Raw genomic sequence first — 19,616 nt, 5'->3', positions numbered from 1 at the left:
ACTGAATCTGAGGTGTATTTAGACCATAAACCATTCTAAATCTTAAAAAATTGTAAAAGAACCTTGAAAGATGTTAAAAGTAGCAAAATCGATAGCGGTTGAACCAGTCGTGTTAATAATATAACCGTCGTTGTGTGTGTAACGTATACGCCCCGTAGCGCCAGACACAATCAGCTAATTTTAACAATTTTAAATTTTTTTTTTTAAATCTTTTTATAACGGTTTTTGCTCTAAATACACTCCAGGCTATATTTAACGGATCAAAATGCATAAGAATTATGCTTGGTTTAGTTTCATAAATTTTTTATATTACCATTTATCCCATTTTAGCTATTTTTACAATTTACTCGATATTGAAGGGTGTACGGCCCAAACTGACTTAAAATTCGGATTCAGCGGGTCAAAAAATACATGCCGGTAGTGGGTAGGTGGTGTCGGATGTACAAACAACTTTTTTTTTTGTGTGCCGCTGTAATCTCTCCACCGCGGTGCTGACGAGGTAAGTGGCTTATTGTATTTGCGTGCGGAAAGTAGCAATCATCAACTCGTCTACTACTGGGTGATAAATAATAAGAAATTGAGTAACATTGGGCACGTTCAGATCGCGCAACAGCTGAGTAACTGTTGCGATTGCACCTTCTGAACGCGTTGTTGTGTACTTCTGATCAACTGAACAGCTGCGTGCTAGATGATCGTAATATTTTTCTGATCCTTTGAGACAACATGTTCGTGTGTGTGTACCTTTGCGAGTTGAATTTGACAGCTAATGTATCAGGCCGTTCAGAAGACGCATAACGATCACTGATTTTGTTAGCAACGGTTGGGCTCAACTGCTGCGCCTTCTGAACCTACCCATTGATAGTGACTGACAAATTGAATTGTTTATTAAAGCAACAAGCCTTGTTGCCCATTTATACACTGAGAAAAAAAAAATCAACCAAAATTTAAAATTTGTAAGATTTTCACAAAATGAAATTAGTGAATTGAAAAAATGTATGAATAATTGATTTCCGGTGCAGATTTTAGTGGCACAATGGTGTAAGTGTAAAGTTTTTACTGGTTTTGCGTTCAAAAATTATTTCTGATAATTTGCTCTTTTTCTCAATTTTGTCTTTACGCTCTCGTCGCTGCTGGCACCTAGTATTTCTAAGATGTTTTATGAGTTCATGGCAGAGCAGAAATGTGATGTGATCTACGTGATTGTGAAAGCAAATATTTGTTTTAGCATTTAGAGTCACTACAAATTATTGAAAATAAAATCGGATAACTCCACAATTTTTTCCAATGAAAAGCTGCTAACTCCATAAATAAGTATATGATTTAGTACAAAGGACCGACAGAGCATTCCACACGAATTTTCGATTGATTGCTTGAATAGTGACTACCTTAAAGGCAGGGCGAGCAAGGCCACCCAACCTTCTCCTGCTGATGAAAAGCACAACACTAGTTATTTGCGCTTTCCTGCAGACAACTGGCAGATAAGGGCTTGCCATATGCATAGACCAGGACTTAGATGTTAGAGCCGTTAAGTTTCACACCAGCAGGCAATCAATTGTCAAGCACCGGAGCAAGGGAGACGCCATCCGCCCTGAGGACAGCCCCTATGAACTCCACACGCGACTTACTGACCCCCCCACCCCCCCTTCCGCCTAAATCCAAACGACCCTCTACGCGAACGAATCCAATATACCAGCACATAGTCAATTCCATACTTTAGAGCCGAGTCGCATTACGCGTTTAGATTAATACCCTGACCATTTTTATTTTTTACCATTCCGACGAGTTTTGAAGGGGGGGTCCACCGAAACCAGTTTCATTTTGAAAGTAGTCTAAGAGAAAGAAAAAAATGGGAACCTCTGCAAACAAGTACGTTTCTTTGCAGTGAAATCGAGAAAATAATTAAATAAAATTACAGTAATCAAGAATAATCGGAAGTAGTAAAAAAATAATTAAATTATTTTTTGTCAATGTTATTGTGGCTTGTTTATTTTTTTTTTGATTCTTTTTGATTATTGTTGTTAATGGCAAATAATCGTGATTGTTTTTGATTATTTCTAATTATTATTGAATACTAATTCCGATTACCGAACTGCAGCTGTGACGTGTGTACATATCGCACACCTACATAGATCTAAAGTGCAATGATTGAAAAAAAACAATTAGGCCATTTTTTTGCAAATATTTTTTCTTCATGATTATACACTAACTAACTAAAAAACTACTGTTATACTTGTTTTTGCGTTGCATCTGTTCGATCCACAAGCGGTTATATTTTCCGATCCGAATTTTGAATTAGCGCACTTTAGATCTAGGCGTACGATATGTAAATATGCATTTGCATAACACACACACATATAGTACATACCAGAGAACAGCTTTGAGTATGATCGAGCCTTTTTGATCACACTCACTAAAAATCAAGCACAAGCGAACGCCACACTCGGCTACTATGTGTTCGATCGAGATGCATACACGACAGCTGCTTTGGTTACGAACGAGTCTGTTGGATCACCCTCGCTATAAATTGAGCACAAGCGAACACCACACTCAGACACCCGCAGCTAACCCGAAAATTTGTGTAACAATGAAACGGACACCCGAACATTGCGATAAAATGCAGGACAACAAAGAAATTTACGCTGAAGGTAACTGGCGCCAATATGTTCCCACAAAGCATACGAAAATGTTGTTGTTTTGTGCTTGTGCATACGCAATGAAAAAATTAGAAGCGAAGTAGACAAAAATGTTTTTGCATCTATTTCGTATAGTTTCGCGTGGAAAGCTGCGTGTGTATATATTAGAACACAGCCTAAAACTATGTAGGTACATAAGTACTTTTACAAAAAATAAATGTGCACCGAGTGTATAGGGCTTGGGCATTGCCGATCTACACACATTTATACCTAAATGGATGTAGGCGTCGTGATGCCGCATTTTGTATGAGCAAAAATATAAGAAATGGTTAAATGTACATTTAAACAAACTACCGAAAAATTCAACCTTCTCTTTACCCTCTACGCACAAAAACTAAGAACACCGCGATGAGAAGGCAACATTTTTTGTAGAAACAAAAACGTCATAAGCCAATCAAGAAAATTTTGTGCACACTCGGGTTGAAACTCGAACACCCGGGTATATTGAGCTGCAAAGCACCCGAACCCAATCAAGTATGTATGAAAAGCAATCGGGTGTTGTGGCCAACATGTTCGTCTTGAGCTCAGTCGATAACGAACAATACTTCTGCTCGTATACAGAGAACGATGCAAAACGGGTTTTGTTAGATGATCGAGTATACACGAAAATCATGCACCCGCTGCAGATGTCTGATGCACACATATACCTAATGTTCAGAGAGTGTAAAAATCCGAAAAAATAATAAAAAATTAAATTAATTACGTAGAAATGCCCGCCACCTCTTTTTGTAGGTTGTGTAAAAATTTTATGGCTGTGTCGTCGATTAACAATATGTATGTATGTAGTTCATTAGAAGAATATATGTGTCTTTATTTTTACCAGTACATAAAATGCAAACTTTAAAGCCGTTTTTCTCGAGTTTCAGATTTTTGGCGTATTACATACACTCTTGCTGCAAATGAGCGGTATGTATGTATGTATGTATAATGTGCAAATGCACACGTACTGGACGTACACGTGTAGGAATGTTAATACCACCTACCCAAAGTGCTCTCGCTCGTTAACAAGACGATAGATGTATGTACATACATACATAAGTAGCTACATACATATATATTGCCATTTTCTACAAACCGCTTAAGGCGCTCAGGATATGTTGTAAACTGGTTGTTGTGACGTTGTTAAAACCATGTCCTTACAATCTTACTAGGAACCAAACCGTGCAAAGGCATGTTCATAACTTTTCGATGCACATACGACATACGACATGTGTTCAAATGTGTGCTGATATTAATTATAACAACCAACCACAGGAACATTTGGACGCCGCAAATAATGAATTGCAGTAAAAAGTATCGGAAAGGCGAATGAATGATTTTGAAAAGCATTTCTTTGTACGCTATGGCAATGAATTAAGTAGCCGCCATCGAAGAAACATGTCTTAATAGCTACGAATATATATGTATTGCTAGGTGCATACACATCCATATTAAATCTCTGCGATTATAAAAAGGCATGAAGAAAATCGCAGCAACGCCAGTGCAAGGAAATAGTACCATTGAAACAGACGGAATTTAATAATATTCGAATTTTTTATTAAAAACCTGCTAAATATTTGTTATTTTTATCAGTTAAATAAAACAACTAGTTATGATCACTGACATATATATTCGGTTTATTGAGACTTTTTGCGGCATATAAAGTGTTTTATTCGAAAATGCGCCGTATTAGCATTCGATAATGTGCTGCTATTCGACGATGTAAACTTTATTATTTACATTGACCCGAAATGTTTGCATAATCGACCTGCCGAATATTATGAGCTGAGTTTACTAAGTACTAGTAGTTGGTTCAAAGAGAAGACAACAACAATAAAAAATGCATCAGAGTGCTGTCAAGCAATATTCGATGGAATATAAGAGCCATAATGACCACCAACTCGAGAATAATATTCACTCACACGCTTCATATCGGAGCAGACGTCATCATGTTGATATCTATGTCAATTTGCCAAAACCACCAGTACAACAATGGACTGTGGTTTTAATTGCGCTCATATTGTTGCAATACGCAGACCTTTATACGTGTCACCACATACCAACAAACGAACGTAGAACCTCACAAAATATGGATGATGGAAGCCGTGATTACGCACACTACCTACGCAACCGAGCAGATCCAACAGAGGACAGCCATAGTTCTAGTTCTAATTTTGCAGACGACCGCTTTAACGACAGTGAAAGTGATGAAGTTGGAAAAAAGCAATCTGCAGTCAGAAAGCGTCGTATTGGCAGTGGACAACCTGAAGAGATTTTCAGTTTGGACGATCGAATTGAAACCAGTTATGATGAGTATCCCGTGAGTTAAATGAAATGAAATTCAATTGTTATACATACATACATATCTGTGTTCGTATGGAAAAGTAGCTTATGTCGAAAGGCTGGCTTTAGTATAATGCGGCATTCCCTTTATTCTTTAAATGACAATGCATTTTTTGATGAGACTTAATAAGAATATTGACTTGCACTAGTATCGGAACTATTTCTTGAGGAGGTTATTAATTCGTCGGAATATTGTTTTTGTTTTTTTTTTTTTTGTTTTATGTATGTTACTTTGGACCACGATTTCGATAAGTCTTTTTCTATAGGAAAGGTGGTGCATTAAGGGTGGTCTCATACTTGGTTTATATCCGATCCGATCAGTTCATGAAGAAATTAACGGAGTTTTTTTTATATGAGAATTAAGTCGGTTGTGCTTTTTGCTAAAATATTATGTATTTTTCTTCAGCTACACCACTGTTTGAATGGGAGTGTTTAGTTGTCAAATTGTCAATTTGCTGAATTTTTGAATCTCGCCTTCAGTGATTATAAGAACATTAGCAACTTTAGCAATAAGTGTTTGAATATGAGCTAATAGGGCTTTTACTTAGATTTATTGCAAAATATCGCTACGACAGCTTCGCCTAACTAGTCCAAAAATGCTATAAACTATTCCGAATGTACTGGAAATAACTCACCGATCCATCTCGATCGGTTTAATCTAATTTAATTTAAACAAAGTAAACTTAATTTCGGAATGCTTTAAAAAAAAACATACGCTTATTTGCAAATATTCATTGGTTATAATACCGTTTATATGACAATAAGATTTCGTTCGCTAAGAGATCTTGAGGATTCGGACAAACTTGACCGAAATATGTAGGGAATATTTATAATCGAGCTAAATACTTATAGAGCTAAAAAGTCACCCTTAACTATTGAGGCCGCTGTTGGAAAGAACTTTTTATAATTTTAGATGTTGATTGGATAATGCGATCGAACCTACATATGTAGGTTCTACCGGGTAGAGGTCCGCACCTCTAACCTTTGCCATAATTACAATAGCTTTATTTCAAAAGACAGAACTTTTTTAGGATGTTGTCGTTTGACTTTTTTTATTTTGAGAACTCTGTTTCGTAAGAACTGTATATTAATGCAATGCTTCTCCTGCCAACAAAACTCGGTTATCAAATTTACTGCTAGACTAGTTCACAATAGCAGATAATCGGCAATATTCATTGAATGGCCAGTTTACGCCTAACGATTAATGGTGTAAAAGTAGCAGACATTCTTAAATTTTCTTCGAAATAGACTTTGCCTATGACAGAGTTAACATGATCAGTGCATGTTAGGTTAGTGTTTAAAACAAAACTGAGATTAGTCACTTTAGAAACAAAGGATTTATCACAGTTGAGACAAAGGCAATTTTTCCAAGACTAATACGATATAGACAATAACTCTCTGTTGAAATTCACGCACAAGTTAGCCATGTCCTCAAAAGTTCCTGACAAATAAATCTGTATGTCGTCCGCATAAGCATGCATTTTTGCATATTGGCAAGTACTGAATATGTAAATAAACAAACTAAATAGTAATGGCCCTAAAATAGAGCCTTGCGGTACGCCCGTTAATAGTGGTTTTAGTTTAGATACTTCAGCACCAACTTTTACTCTCTGGATTTGGTCGAACAGATAGCTCTTCATTAACTGCACGGCAACGTCACTAAACAAAAAATAGTTTTTGAGTTCGAAGCACAGTAGTTCCTGGCTAACTGAGTCGAAAGATCTGGAGCAATCCAAAAGGCATAATAGTGTCAGGTGGTTTTTATCAAAGAATATCAGTATGTTGTAAAATATTTGAATCATAGCCGTGGAACAACTGTGTCTAGCTCTAAGTCCGGACTAGAACGGGGACAATAACCCAAATTTCTGAATATGTGCACATATTTTTTCAGACATCAAACACTCAAGTACTTTAGACAAGACAGGCAAGATACTAATATGACGAAAATCACAAGGACTACACGCAAATTTGTTTTTAAATACCGGAATCACAGTTGCAACCTTCCATGCATCAGGGAAACAAGAGGTGGTAAAGCAATGATTGACAATATGAGTCAAAGTAGGTAAAATGGGGGTAAAATTATTTTAATAGATCTTATGATCAACATTTTTTGGCATTTCTTGCATTTTCTCCGAGAGAATGAAATATATTTTTTTATAAGTAAAATTTTGTATGGAAAATGTAAGCAAATAAAATCGTCAAAACGTCAAGGTATTCATAGTTTTGATAGTATAGTTAGTATTTTTCAACATACGAATCTAAGCTGTAGAGATGCGCTTAGTTTTGTGACTTTGTTAGAATAGATGGATTAATTTGTGTTGACCGCCACTGAAAGTAGGCAAGCTCGGACAAAGCATAGGGGCATACGAGCGTAGCCACCCCGGCAAACATCTAAAATTTCTGCCACGAACTGCTCCCTATGCAGCATGCCCTCCTATTTAGCCGCCTCCGATTACATCCTGTTTCCAAACGTCTAGAAAGAGCTGGAGATAACAGATTGAAGAGATGAAACCAAAACCAAACAATTATATATATTTAACCAGATTTGTAATTATTCTTGATAATTTTTCATATAATTATAAATATCTATAAACTTTTTTCTATAAGGTAAACTGCTTTGACTAACTCAGTACCCATCTTCACTTAAAAAATCAAATTTGTTTCACACACCGACTAACTAAAACTTCTTCGACAGCAGGCTCCTGACTGGTAAAACAACACACAGGCATTGAAAACTGAGAGAGTGGTGATTTTTAACCAACTTCAAGGAGAAGATTATTAATTCGTCGGATTTTTTTTCTTTTTTTATGTTGCTACCGCATAACCACGTCAACAGATTTCGACAATTCTTTTTCTATCGGAAAGGTAGTGTCTCCGAGGTGATCCCATACTAATTTGGTTTATATCCGATCGTTGGATTATGAAGAAATTAACGATACTCCTAAATATATGAGAATTGAAGGCGGTTATGTTTTTTGCTTAAAAATTACTTATTTTTTAATATTCGCAACGTTTTCTATGGTAGAAACACACACTAATACTTTTCAATTTGAAAATCAAAGCAAAATCATTCGAGCGGTTTTCGGGCATTTTGGTAATACCAAAATAAGTAAATTTTTTCCAAAAATTTACCGCAAAATAAGCCAATATTTACTGTTGTTTATACCACAGAAAACAAAGTGAACAGTTAAAAAGCTTAATGTGACGGTAAATTTGGAATTTTTGTTTTTAAATGATGCATTTTTTGTAAATCGCTTCATTACTTCTCGTGCAATAGGCGTTTTCCAAAGATATTTACATTTTAATTTGCATCGTGAACAAAAAAAAAAAATCCAAACTTGAACAGAGAAAAAATAAAACATTTTTTTTTTATTTTTTCATCTGCTGCTTTACGAAAAAATCAACGGAGAAAATTTGCCAATGATGAAATGAAAATGCGGAATGATTTTTTGTATGAAATATGAGCAGGAAAAAAATGTACGCATACGCCACCCAGTAGCGAAAAAGGTCTCTGGTGAAATCGACACTAATGAGGATTTAGTGACATCGTCGCAATTTCTGTGAATCCTAAACGACATATAGCTGACAATGACACTGGTGACAATGTCATGCAGGTGTACTCGTATCAAAGACTTATAACCAGGCCCGAAGAAAATAAGCAAAAAAAAAAATCCATTTTAAGCGCAAAACAACAAAATTTAAGTACAGTTTAATGTTTTGTTTTTTATTCCGTTTATTTCAAGGATTGAAAAATTACAATGGACAATCAGGTGTGGCTTGATATTCTGAAATAATGGTCATTTTAATTTTTTTAAATATTCGTTATTCTCCATTTGAGGTAAATTATTTTTAATCTCTTCAATAACACCAATGCCTTCCCGCAGAAACAAACCATTGGTTTTAAATTTTTGGATCCAAGCATAAATGCAAATTGAAGTGACGGGTTAATAAAAACTAAATCTCTTTTTATGTTATTATTTGTAAACATTGTTTTACAGGTCTATTCTGCGCTGGTAATAAAAAGTTTGTAACCGGTAAATAAAGTTCCTGTCAATTTTTAAACCCTTTTCGCATTCTGTGTACTCTTGTAACCGGTAAATTTTGTTACCATCTCATAAGCTGGTAACAAATTATTTCCCCGTGAAATATGCAATGCCAGGATTTGCACAATTCTTCATAGCTGAATTGCTGAATTTTTTAACTGCATTACCAACGTTCCTAGAATCGCGGTGTCAAGAACTGGTAACATCTTTTGGTAATACAATTTTCCGGTTACAAAATCTTCGGTAACGTCTATTCTGCACCTGTTAGTAAGACGAATTAGAAAAACACCCAAGAAATGGTGAAGAAAAATTTATTGAGTCAAATTTTCTTAAGCAGTGCGGAGTTCTTAAGAAATCTGCCACGCTTCCTACCATTGTTCTCTAAGATTTTTTTGTGAAGAGCACAAAACTCCCTTGTTTTCAATATATATGCCCTTACCATTATTTCGTAAGAAAAAAGTGAGACAGCAGGCTGTACACACACGAAATAATAGCAATTTATTTCTTGACAGTTTTCTTAAAAGGTCCTCACTTGGATTTATACATTTAAATAAACAAAATAAGCATGATCGTTAAAATTAAGCTTGAAAACCATGTATAAGCAAAATAAGCAATTCCAAGGAAAAGCTTAAACTTTTCGGCACTGCTTATAACAGACAATGTCTTGCAGCGGTCACTTATAAAAAGTTCATTGCAGGACATTGTCGCTTGAATGTCATCAATGATCACTGCATGATCATTGCATAGGCCATTAACAACTAAATTATCATTTGTATGAAAAAGTCATGAACGACTTCCATATAAACGCAGCCCAAAGTCATTGAAGACTTAGCAAGGCCGTAAGACACTTAAATGGCTAACGCATGACATTCGCTACGGGACGTGTACGAGTAGAAGGTTTAACAATTAAAAAAAAAAAAGTTTCCTACATATAGTTTAATCGCGCATTTCTGGTAGAGGGGCGGAGTGCTGGGATGGTGTGGTATCTAACGTTCAATGTCCGTTAGAATGTCCTATACATACATCATTACACAAAACGGGTCAAAAACTTGAAATATTTAAAAGGCCGGGCAAGTGATCTTGGCATTCAATGAAGGCCATATCGCGCCGCTTTAGTTGCCCAGCGTCAATCAGATTCCCGAAGGTAAACTTTTCAACCGCTGTTACAAGATAACGTTACTGATAAGAATTTATCCATTATGCTTTGTGTAATTTTATTACTAAGATTTCAGGGCTAAAATCTTAGCGATTTTGATAGAGTGCATCATTATTTTGTATATTTAAATCTACATACTACTGCATTTATTAATTAATTCTCTTTTTAGATGGTGGTACCAAAACGAGCTGCCCTCTTACTTGACCGACTTATGGTTGCACTCCATCATGCATTGGAGCAGGAGCGCGGTAAGCTAAGTGATTTTTATGCGGGCCGGAATGACAAATATGACAAGACGAAAGCGGGGAGTTCTCCAGGTAGCGATGATGATTCCGAGCAAATGACTGCAAATCATATGTATAGCGATGACGATCCCTCAGTTTTAATGGACTACGATTTCAAAGACTTAAATTCCATAAATCGTGCTACCGGGGAAACTGTAAGTTGGATAATTAAAGCATAATATAGCATTGTGATTTGGGCATGTGTGTGAGAAATTTTCAGTTAATGGCAAAGAGCTTTCAGAGAAGGGGAAGCATGGGCTTGGATTTGGGCGGCGACCTAGGCAATGCCGAAGGTGTGGCGATGTTGACGGCGGCTGCGACGACAGATGACAATGCCGGTGGTTTAGGTGGCGGCGGTGTTGGACGTAACGGAATTGGTAATGGTGGACGCATGTACTGGCGTTGCTACTTCAATGCAGTCAGCTGCTTCTAGGGCTCCACTGCTGCACTGCTCAATGTTTGCAGATAATCAAATACATTTTTTATAAATAGTTGTACATATGTATGCATGTGCATGTAAATACCTACCTAAATAAATGAATTCACATTTGGGGACTTAATAGCCAGAGTAGTCCAACTACATTAAAAAAGGTGTTGCTTAAAATGCGTCACCACAAAAAGGTGTTGCCCTAGTTTAACTAGTTTTTCGTAATGAAATATTTAGCAACAGATAGCTTAAGTCTAGTAGCTTCATTATTCATTCATAATGCCAAAAGTTTTTGTAGATTGACTACCCTGGTTCATGGCCTCATTTCTGCACATTGTTAGCTCTATGCTCTACAGCCATTTTCGCGTGAATGTGGATCATGTAGATCATGACAGTAAATTAAAGAAACACATCGAAAGCTTCGGTTTGTACAATGTACATTACACATTCTACATACATACATATATAGTTACGTATGTATGTACATATGAATATACATATGTAAACTCTTTATACTCCACGTATACGTACCTTGTATGGACGGACCTTGCGTCGTATCTATGTACATGAATGAATACTTCTCTGCGTTTGTTGTAATTCCTGTTTCCATTCATGTTATAATAAAGTTATTTATAAACATTATATTGTGTTTAATTTATGATATGATGAATTTATTACATCCTTTCTTTCTTTTATCGACGTATATGTAAGTATACATGCATACATATTAACCACGACGGCAAGAATGGGTACAAAATATGATTTAATTAGAATTAATAACAATAAATTATTATGATTAAACCTCTGCTACCGGCGCGACTAAACTTTCCCTATTTTACTCATGTGTAGGCTCTCAGACACCACTTACCACACCAGATATTTATTAATCAACTTTTTTTTCGATGTAAGCTGGAAATTTTTTCAATATTTGTAATATGTAATTATTAATGAATTAGTCATATAAACAAACTATATGACGAAAAAAAGGCGTTTTTAGTAAAAACCGCTATTGAAGCTCGGGAAAAGTGTCGAACTTTCGGTGTCTGTTAGGCTCGGTTCACATTAGAGCGATACGATACGCGATACGATATGAAAGCGACTTCGACATGGGTGCAGCGCACATTAGAGCGATCCCTGCAGGGAAACCACGGACCAGTGAATTAAATTTCTAGTTCCGTACTAGGTCTTTATCGCCAAAAACGAACTAGTCCGATATGAACTAAATCCCCACCAGTCCAAAATCGGAGAAAAGTGGTACTTTTAAAAAACTAATTTATTTCAGTTTTTTCACTAGAAATCGATATCTAAAGTGACGAATTTAGAAATGGTTCGGAACTATAGAAAAAGGGATGCAGAACGAACTAGATCCTATTTGTCGAATTTAGAACTAATTCGGAACTATCGAATAAGGGGTGCAGCGGGGGGCTTGTTTATTTTACATAGATATGTGTTCGGCGGCTTTTTCGTTCAAATACGCTTCTATTCTGCGCTTCGCAGATGCTTTTTCATAGCTTGGTAATACAAAACTAAAATTTGTGTTAACATTTCAACATCTTGGGACCGTCTGGAATCTAAGAAATAACAGCGAGCACCTCTGCAAACTCAGCTACAGCTAAAGGTATGTACACGTACATTTCTTACAATCATTCAAACAAATTTAATTTCAAATTGAAAACACATTTCTTCCAAAATAACTTAAAATCGCACACACGGAAGAACCAAAAAGATTGAAAAATCATGATACTTTTTTCTTTCGTCTGTCGATTTCAGAACTGGTTCGGCGATATATGTCGCTGCCGTGCAAGTGTGCACCGTTTTCATCGCTTCCTACCATGTCGCTTTCATATCGTATCGCGTATGGTATCGCTCTAATGTGCACCGTGCCTTATACTGACCTACGTATTTCAAAACTTTAAATGCTTGAGCGCAATCGAGGTTCGACGATTGGTATATATGCAACATTTAAATTAAACATCAGAAGTACTATTATTATCTGCTTTATCACCATTAAAGTGTTAAGCATAATCACTGACTCTATAATTTTGTTATGAAATACACGTAATATACAATAAATATGTACACAGGCATTAGGAATGTTAATCCCGGGATACCGGTCTTGTTTAGGTTTCGAAAACCCCGGGATTCTTGGCTAATAATCCCGGGATTTTCGGGATTTGTAATTTGCACTGATGGCAATAATATATACTCCGTTTCTTGACCAGTATTGGCTATATTTCTTGTTTTATTCAATAATTAATATTTTTTATAAATGTCTAACTGATTATACATATAACACCGTGAGATAGTAAATTTTACACACAAAAATCAATGTATTCGCGAAACCATGGGCCAAATTAGTAAAATTGCGTTTTTGGTTTTTCACTCTGACGTCAGTAATTCGAAAATGATTTAAAAGTTCAGAGAAATTTGCTTAGAGAAGAAGCGTGAGTATAAAATTAATGAGGAAATTCTGTAGAATTTAAACAGATTTAAGTTCCTGGTGAAGAAAATGGAAAAATGTCATTTTAAAATTTTGTCCTTGAAATTTCGCAATATTTGTTTTTGAAAAAATTATATGTTACGGACTTATATAAACTTGATAACATTAAAAAATTACCTATTCGTCCTTGTGAATCCTAAAAATTTTATTTTTATTTTCTCTTGCATTTGGTACCCATAATTTTATACTACATTGCATTAAATTTTTTAAATAATTTTTGGAATTAATAATTTCTTTAAAATTACAAAGTCCTCTAAAATAAATCCTGTCATCAGAGAGAAAAATCAGAAATCGCCACTTTAAATAAAAAGTAGGTTTTAAACCCATTTATTTATTATTTATTTTATGGTAGGAGAGATAGATGCCATTTTTTCGATTTAAGTTGTTGAAAAGTAATGAATATCTAAATCCCGGGACTAATCCCGGGATCACGGTATTGTGGTGACGACATCCCAAAAATCCCGGGATCGTAAAAAGCGATAAAATTAACATCCCTAACACGCGTACACAGTAATATTTGCAACTAAAACATGGCGTTTGAAATTATTAAAAAATGTCGTGCAATTTTCAACTTTTAACATCTTGATGTTCAACAAATTGATCAATAAAACTTTTTAATGTATTCCTAAATACATGTTCGCTGTAAAAGATGCATTTTCCGTCTTTTGCCCTGCCATAAAGGTTAGGCGTCAGTGATAACACGCCAGCAGTGGATGTTAATGTGAAAATAAATTGCTTTGTGCTGCTTACTTGTGTGGATTGTACAAGGTGAATCGCGATGTTGGCGTTCAAAACTGTGAATGGGGTCGTTCAATTATTGTGTCATAGAGAACTTACATATGTATATTGATGTGGGTGTTACTCTCTTGCTGTGATACGAGTTATCAACAAATGAGCCGTTCACTACACAAATTGATTAACTTTACTTCCTTAAATTTAAGTGCCCAAGAACTTAATGTAGTCATAATTTATTGGATTTATAATAACTTTATATAATATATACATATATGATACCCACTAATATACATATAATAGTAATAATAAAGTGGAGTCGCGATAACTCGTAATCTAACCTGTTACGAGTTATCACAATTTTCGAGAAACGGTTTTGAAAAGGTTTTATTTCTTAATTATATGTAGGAGGGTTTCCACCTGTTTCAAAAAGCACGTTCGACTTAAATAAAGGCAGAAAATTGAAATGTTTATCCTGATATGGATGTCCGGCGAAAGAGGTTGTGGTTTGAAAATATTTTGCAGAGGGTTGCCACCTTGTTACAAAGTTAGATTCAATATAAGCAACAGGTTAAATTAATTACTTAAATTTGAATATAAATCAAAATTGCTTTGAAGAAACTTTATTTCTAAACTGCATGTAGGAGGGTTGCCACCAGATTTTATAATTAAATTAAATTTTGATTAAGATAATTTAAATATGTATCACAATACAAGTGTCAGACGAAAAAGGTTTAACGAGGTTTCGGTTTAAAAATAATTTGAACAGGATTGCCATCTGTTTGAAAAGTCGAATTAAATTAAATTATACGAAATACTGAAATATGGGGTCAAACAAAGGAGTGTTAAGAAACATTTAGTTTGAGCATTTATAACATTAAAGAGGGTTTTCACCTGTGTAAAAAGATAGATTCAAATTTTTTAATAAGTCAAATGTATAATTAAAGTATGGGTATAAATCGACATGGGTTAAAAATATTTTATTCTGAACTTTGTTTAAGAGGGTTGCCATATGCTTTCTAATTAAATTCAACTTGAATTAAGGGAATTATACAAAATTTAACCCTTAATTAGGCGCATAAAGAAAATCACACAATTAGTCGCATGGGGTCCCCAGTGACCCCTATAAAAGTGTTGAAAAAAGAGTTTTAAAAATAAAAAAAAACGAAGTGTGTATTATCAAAAATATTAAACAATTATCGTTAACTTAAAAAAACAAAAACATATTTTCGACTTCAAACTTAAAAAAAAAATAAAAACTTACCTCCCCCAAAAAATGTTACGTTAGTGGTCGCATGGGGTCAGCACTCAAGCGAGTAGCGACACATGCGTACACGCCAATGTTCTGGCAGTGACTTATTTACGTACCCCGCGGAGAGTTAGGAAGCTAGAAAGAGCGCGAGCACGCTCCAAGTCCTCTAAGACATTTTTTTTTTTTCAACTTGAAATGGCTTTGACCCCATGCGTCTAATTGAGGGTTAAATTTGTATCGCAATATGTGTGCAAGTCGAAAACGGTTTAACAAGGTTTTGGTTTAAAAATATTTTGAATAGGGTTGCCATATGTTTTCAATTTAGCATTTAAATAAAGTAAGCATAAACTAAATGATATGATATGAAATGAAGGTGGTAAGATATCTTTACATTAAATATTTAAAATATTAAAGAGGGTTGCCACCTGTTTAAAAAAGGTAAACTCAAATTATTTAATAAGTTAAAGCAATTATCAAAAATATGGGTATCAAATGAAATGGGTTTAAAAAGGCTTTATTTCTGAACTATTTTTAAGAGCGTATTTAAAAAAGCAAGTTTGACTTAATTCATCAGGCACATGAAGTTTGTAGGTATCACAATATCAGACGCACGAGATTTTTTTACTTCCTAACTATATTTATTAGGGTTGCCAGCTGTTTCAGAAGTCTTAGCTAACTTATGCACAAATGACCACGAACACGAAGAAGAATACTAATACGGGGACCTAGGCTGAATCTAAGTAGCGACACCCGTCATGGCATATGTATGTATGTCTATTTATAACTTGAATGTGATCTTAATAATAGTTGCGTTCGCGTAGCTGTTAATTGTTCAAGTTTAACCAAAACTTTCAGGATTTTGCGCTCGCGTACGCAAAAACTTGAGAGAGCAAAGTGACATTTCATTTTGAGGGGAAGTTGCTGGTTTCTGCTGGAAAAATTTTTGCCAACACCAATTTGCCAACAGGAAAACAGCTGATCAAAAACAGCTGGTTGGCATTTACGCAAATCACAAAATTGAATTTGATGGTTTGGAAGTTAAAAATGACAAAATGCGACTAATTAAACTTGTAAGAAGTAAGTAGTTATTTGTTTAATCAATAAACTGTGTCACGATACCACTTTGTAATGAGTTTTCGTACGTTTTAAATTTTACACTTTTGAATGTAAACAAAAATTATATCAGCTGTTCGTCTAACTTGCAAGTTTCTGCAAATTTTCTGTTCGCGTACTGTTTTGGATTTGGTGACATTTCGCCGGAATTTTGCTGTTGGTGGGTTTTTACTGGAGATTTTAAGCGAACGCGCCTAATATCACGTATTCAACGTTTAAGTTTAGCGGCTGTGGCTCCGACACAGCCTCCAGGTCAATACGAAGGTCATGGACTGATCCTTTTTATTTTAAAAGTGTCTCGTTTTATTTTACTTGTTGAAAATTGTATCGCACTACAATTCGTTGGGACAATATTCTAAAAGGCTTCATTTAGTTTTGAAAATACGCATTTTTGGCGTTATTTTTTTCTCATTTCGTTTATTCTCCTCAGTCCAAAACGAAATATATTATAACGTCCGATTTTGTTTTGCGAATGTTTCGTTTTAAAGTCGTAAATACAAATACTGCATTTTTTTTATTTTGTATGAAGTAAAATTATACCAACATTTTTTTTTTCTTTTAAAAACAAGCGTTTTACCTGTTTCATTTTCTCAGTGTAGTGTTTGGTGGACCTTCTCCTCTGATGTGTGGCGTGAGCCTTGATGTTGTCACATAAAGGGGAGGGACCTACAGTTTTACGCCGACTCCGAACGGCGATTTTATTTTTATGAGAAGTTTTTTTTATGGCAGATATACACTCGGAGGTTTCGCCATTGCCTGCCGAGGGGCGACTGCTTTTAAGAAAAAAAACCTTCTTTCCATATTTTTTTGGGATGTTGCTTTGACCAGGGCTTGAACCCAGGCCCTGTGGAGTGGTAGTGCGCACTGATAACCACTACACCACATCATCCGCCTTGAGTACTGTTCGATAATATGGAATCCTTATTATGAAGTACATTCATACAAAGTAGAAAGAGTTCAGAAGGCCTTTTCAACAATGGCTCTGCGAAAGCTGTGTTAGCATGGTTATCTATCACCCTGTACAAACAGACGTAAACTGCTTGGCTTGCTTCTCAATTATGTTTTTATACAATGTTTAGGATTGCAAAATTAATTGTGTCGAACTTGCCAAAATCAACTAATCAAATCATATAAACAGTGGTGGGTTAAAAATCCGTACGCTCAAATTTGATTGGCGAGCAAAAAAAAAATCGTTTGTACTTACGACTGGTTTTCACTATGTCATATTTTGACGCCAAAATTTGGCGACATATTTTGACTCAACTTTATCTCCTTTATATATACCTTTACCGATAATATTATGGGCCAAAAACCGACAGATAGCCGATTTAGCAGCTCATGTACACGACTAAAGACCTATCCTGGCAATGTGTTTTCACTTATTTGACGACAAATGCCACTCAATTTGACATAGTGAAAACCAGCCTTTAGGTGAACACAGGAATCGTACTTTTAACAACATCAAATAAAGCAACACATATTTCCTCTAGTCCTATTTGTTTATTGCTTCACAGCCAACTTTATAATTTTTCTAACTAGAATTTTTTAACAAGCAGTGTGCTCTCAATTTCTGTACATGTAACAAAACTTTTCATTCAGGTTGTCGACCGTACCGAGTAACAGTTTAATGTTTGAAACGATGGTTAAAGTTGAAAAAATAAGGAAAATTTGAGTTTTTTTTTTTTTAATTTTACGCGACAAAAACTTGCAACAATCGAAGTCTACCAATAGATTGTTATACATAATTTTAAAGGCCTATAAATGCTCTTCTCGTGTTTGATTTTTAAAATCGGGTGGAAAATAGTCAAGCTGTTAAAAGATAAGTCGCTCAATTACGAAAATAACGCATTTTTTTTTTTAAAAGTGGGGTTCAGGATCTTCAAGAAACCTATGAGATATGTGTAAAACGGGAAAATTTTTATTATATTAAAAAAATCTCCAAAAATCCGTACATCTTGACGAAAAGCTAAAAATCCGTACGTTGAATCCGTACAACCATTTTCATCCCTGAAAATCCGTACCGTACGGAAAAATCCGTACATCTGGCAGTGCTGCATATAAATCACGTAATGTAAGGCACAATAGAATATTAGTAGGTACAATGCATATTCATTTGAAAAATTTGAAAAGGTAAGTTATTTTACTGATATAAATATGTACATACATACATAAGTAGGTATTACGATAGGCATATTCTGACATGATTCTGCTCATCTGAATTAACTTTTGTTTCCTTTGATATAAGATATATGAAAATCGGTGTGGAATAAGTACCTACAAAATGACCTTCGCTACCACATTCTACCACAGAAAATCATTTCGCATTAATATATAGATAAGCATTCAAGATATGAGAAAATATTACATTGAGGCATATTCTGGATTTCGTACGAATCGAAAATATTTTGAAGAGGATTGCCAGCTGACACAAGTTATATGAAATATCAAAATATGGATTGCCACCTATTTAAAAAGTTACATTCAAATTATTCAATAAGTAGAATGAATTATTGAAAGATGGGTATCAATCGAAATAGGTTTATTCCTGACCTTTATTTAGGAGGGTTGTCATTTGTTCGAACAATCAAATACTAATTAGTTCGTCAGTTTATTGAAATATATGTGTACCGCAATGTCAGACGAAAGAGATTTAAGAAGATTTTAGTTTTTAGATGTGTGATAAAATTTTATTTTTTATTTTTTTAATTAAGAACTTTTTTCATCGGTATAGGGTGAGTTGAAATTCGATGAAAATAAAAACATGCACTATGCGAGACTGCTTTTCACTCAGAAACGGTTGTACGGTTTTGATGAAAAATGACACTCGGATCTTTTAAGTTTTTGAAATTCAATTTTGGGCGTTTTAACGTCATGCGGGTTCACTAGTATTCTTAATTAGTCGTCCATACTTTTCATAAGTAGCCAAGATAATTCCTACTTTAATCTACTAACTGTGGAACACTCTAACGCCAGAGCAGAGGAGAATTTCAGTAACCGATTAAAGCGGTTTTAGGATGCTTCTAAGCGAGTCACACTTCCAGAAAAATATTAGAAAATAAAATAATTAGAAAGGAAACAACTTAAATTTTAGTAT

At 34.9% G+C, this 19,616-nt stretch overlaps 2 protein-coding genes across 4 annotated transcripts in view; both read left to right on the top strand.

Annotated features, from left to right (window-relative positions):
- Nucleotides 1-19,616, top strand: part of LOC118741486 — a 94,045-nt gene that overhangs the window by 13,613 nt on the left and 60,816 nt on the right. The gene's annotated exons all lie outside the window — the stretch shown is intronic.
- Nucleotides 4,087-11,533, top strand: LOC118741485. Of its 2 annotated transcripts, none has more exons than XM_036473483.1 (3): nucleotides 4,087-4,992; nucleotides 10,384-10,653; nucleotides 10,740-11,533. In XM_036473483.1, exons 1-3 carry the CDS (start codon nucleotides 4,513-4,515, stop codon nucleotides 10,929-10,931), a joined length of 942 nt encoding a protein of 313 aa, XP_036329376.1. In that variant the 5' UTR covers nucleotides 4,087-4,512; the 3' UTR covers nucleotides 10,932-11,533. The 2 variants fall into 2 exon arrangements, with proteins under 2 accessions (XP_036329376.1, XP_036329375.1); XM_036473482.1 differs by having other exon boundaries at nucleotides 10,719-11,533.

This window comes from Rhagoletis pomonella, unplaced genomic scaffold (assembly GCF_013731165.1).
Source record: "Rhagoletis pomonella isolate Grant_MI unplaced genomic scaffold, Rhpom_1.0 Rhpom_scaffold_00006, whole genome shotgun sequence".
NCBI lineage: Eukaryota > Metazoa > Arthropoda > Insecta > Diptera > Tephritidae > Rhagoletis > Rhagoletis pomonella.
This window is presented reverse-complemented; position numbering and strand designations above follow the sequence as displayed.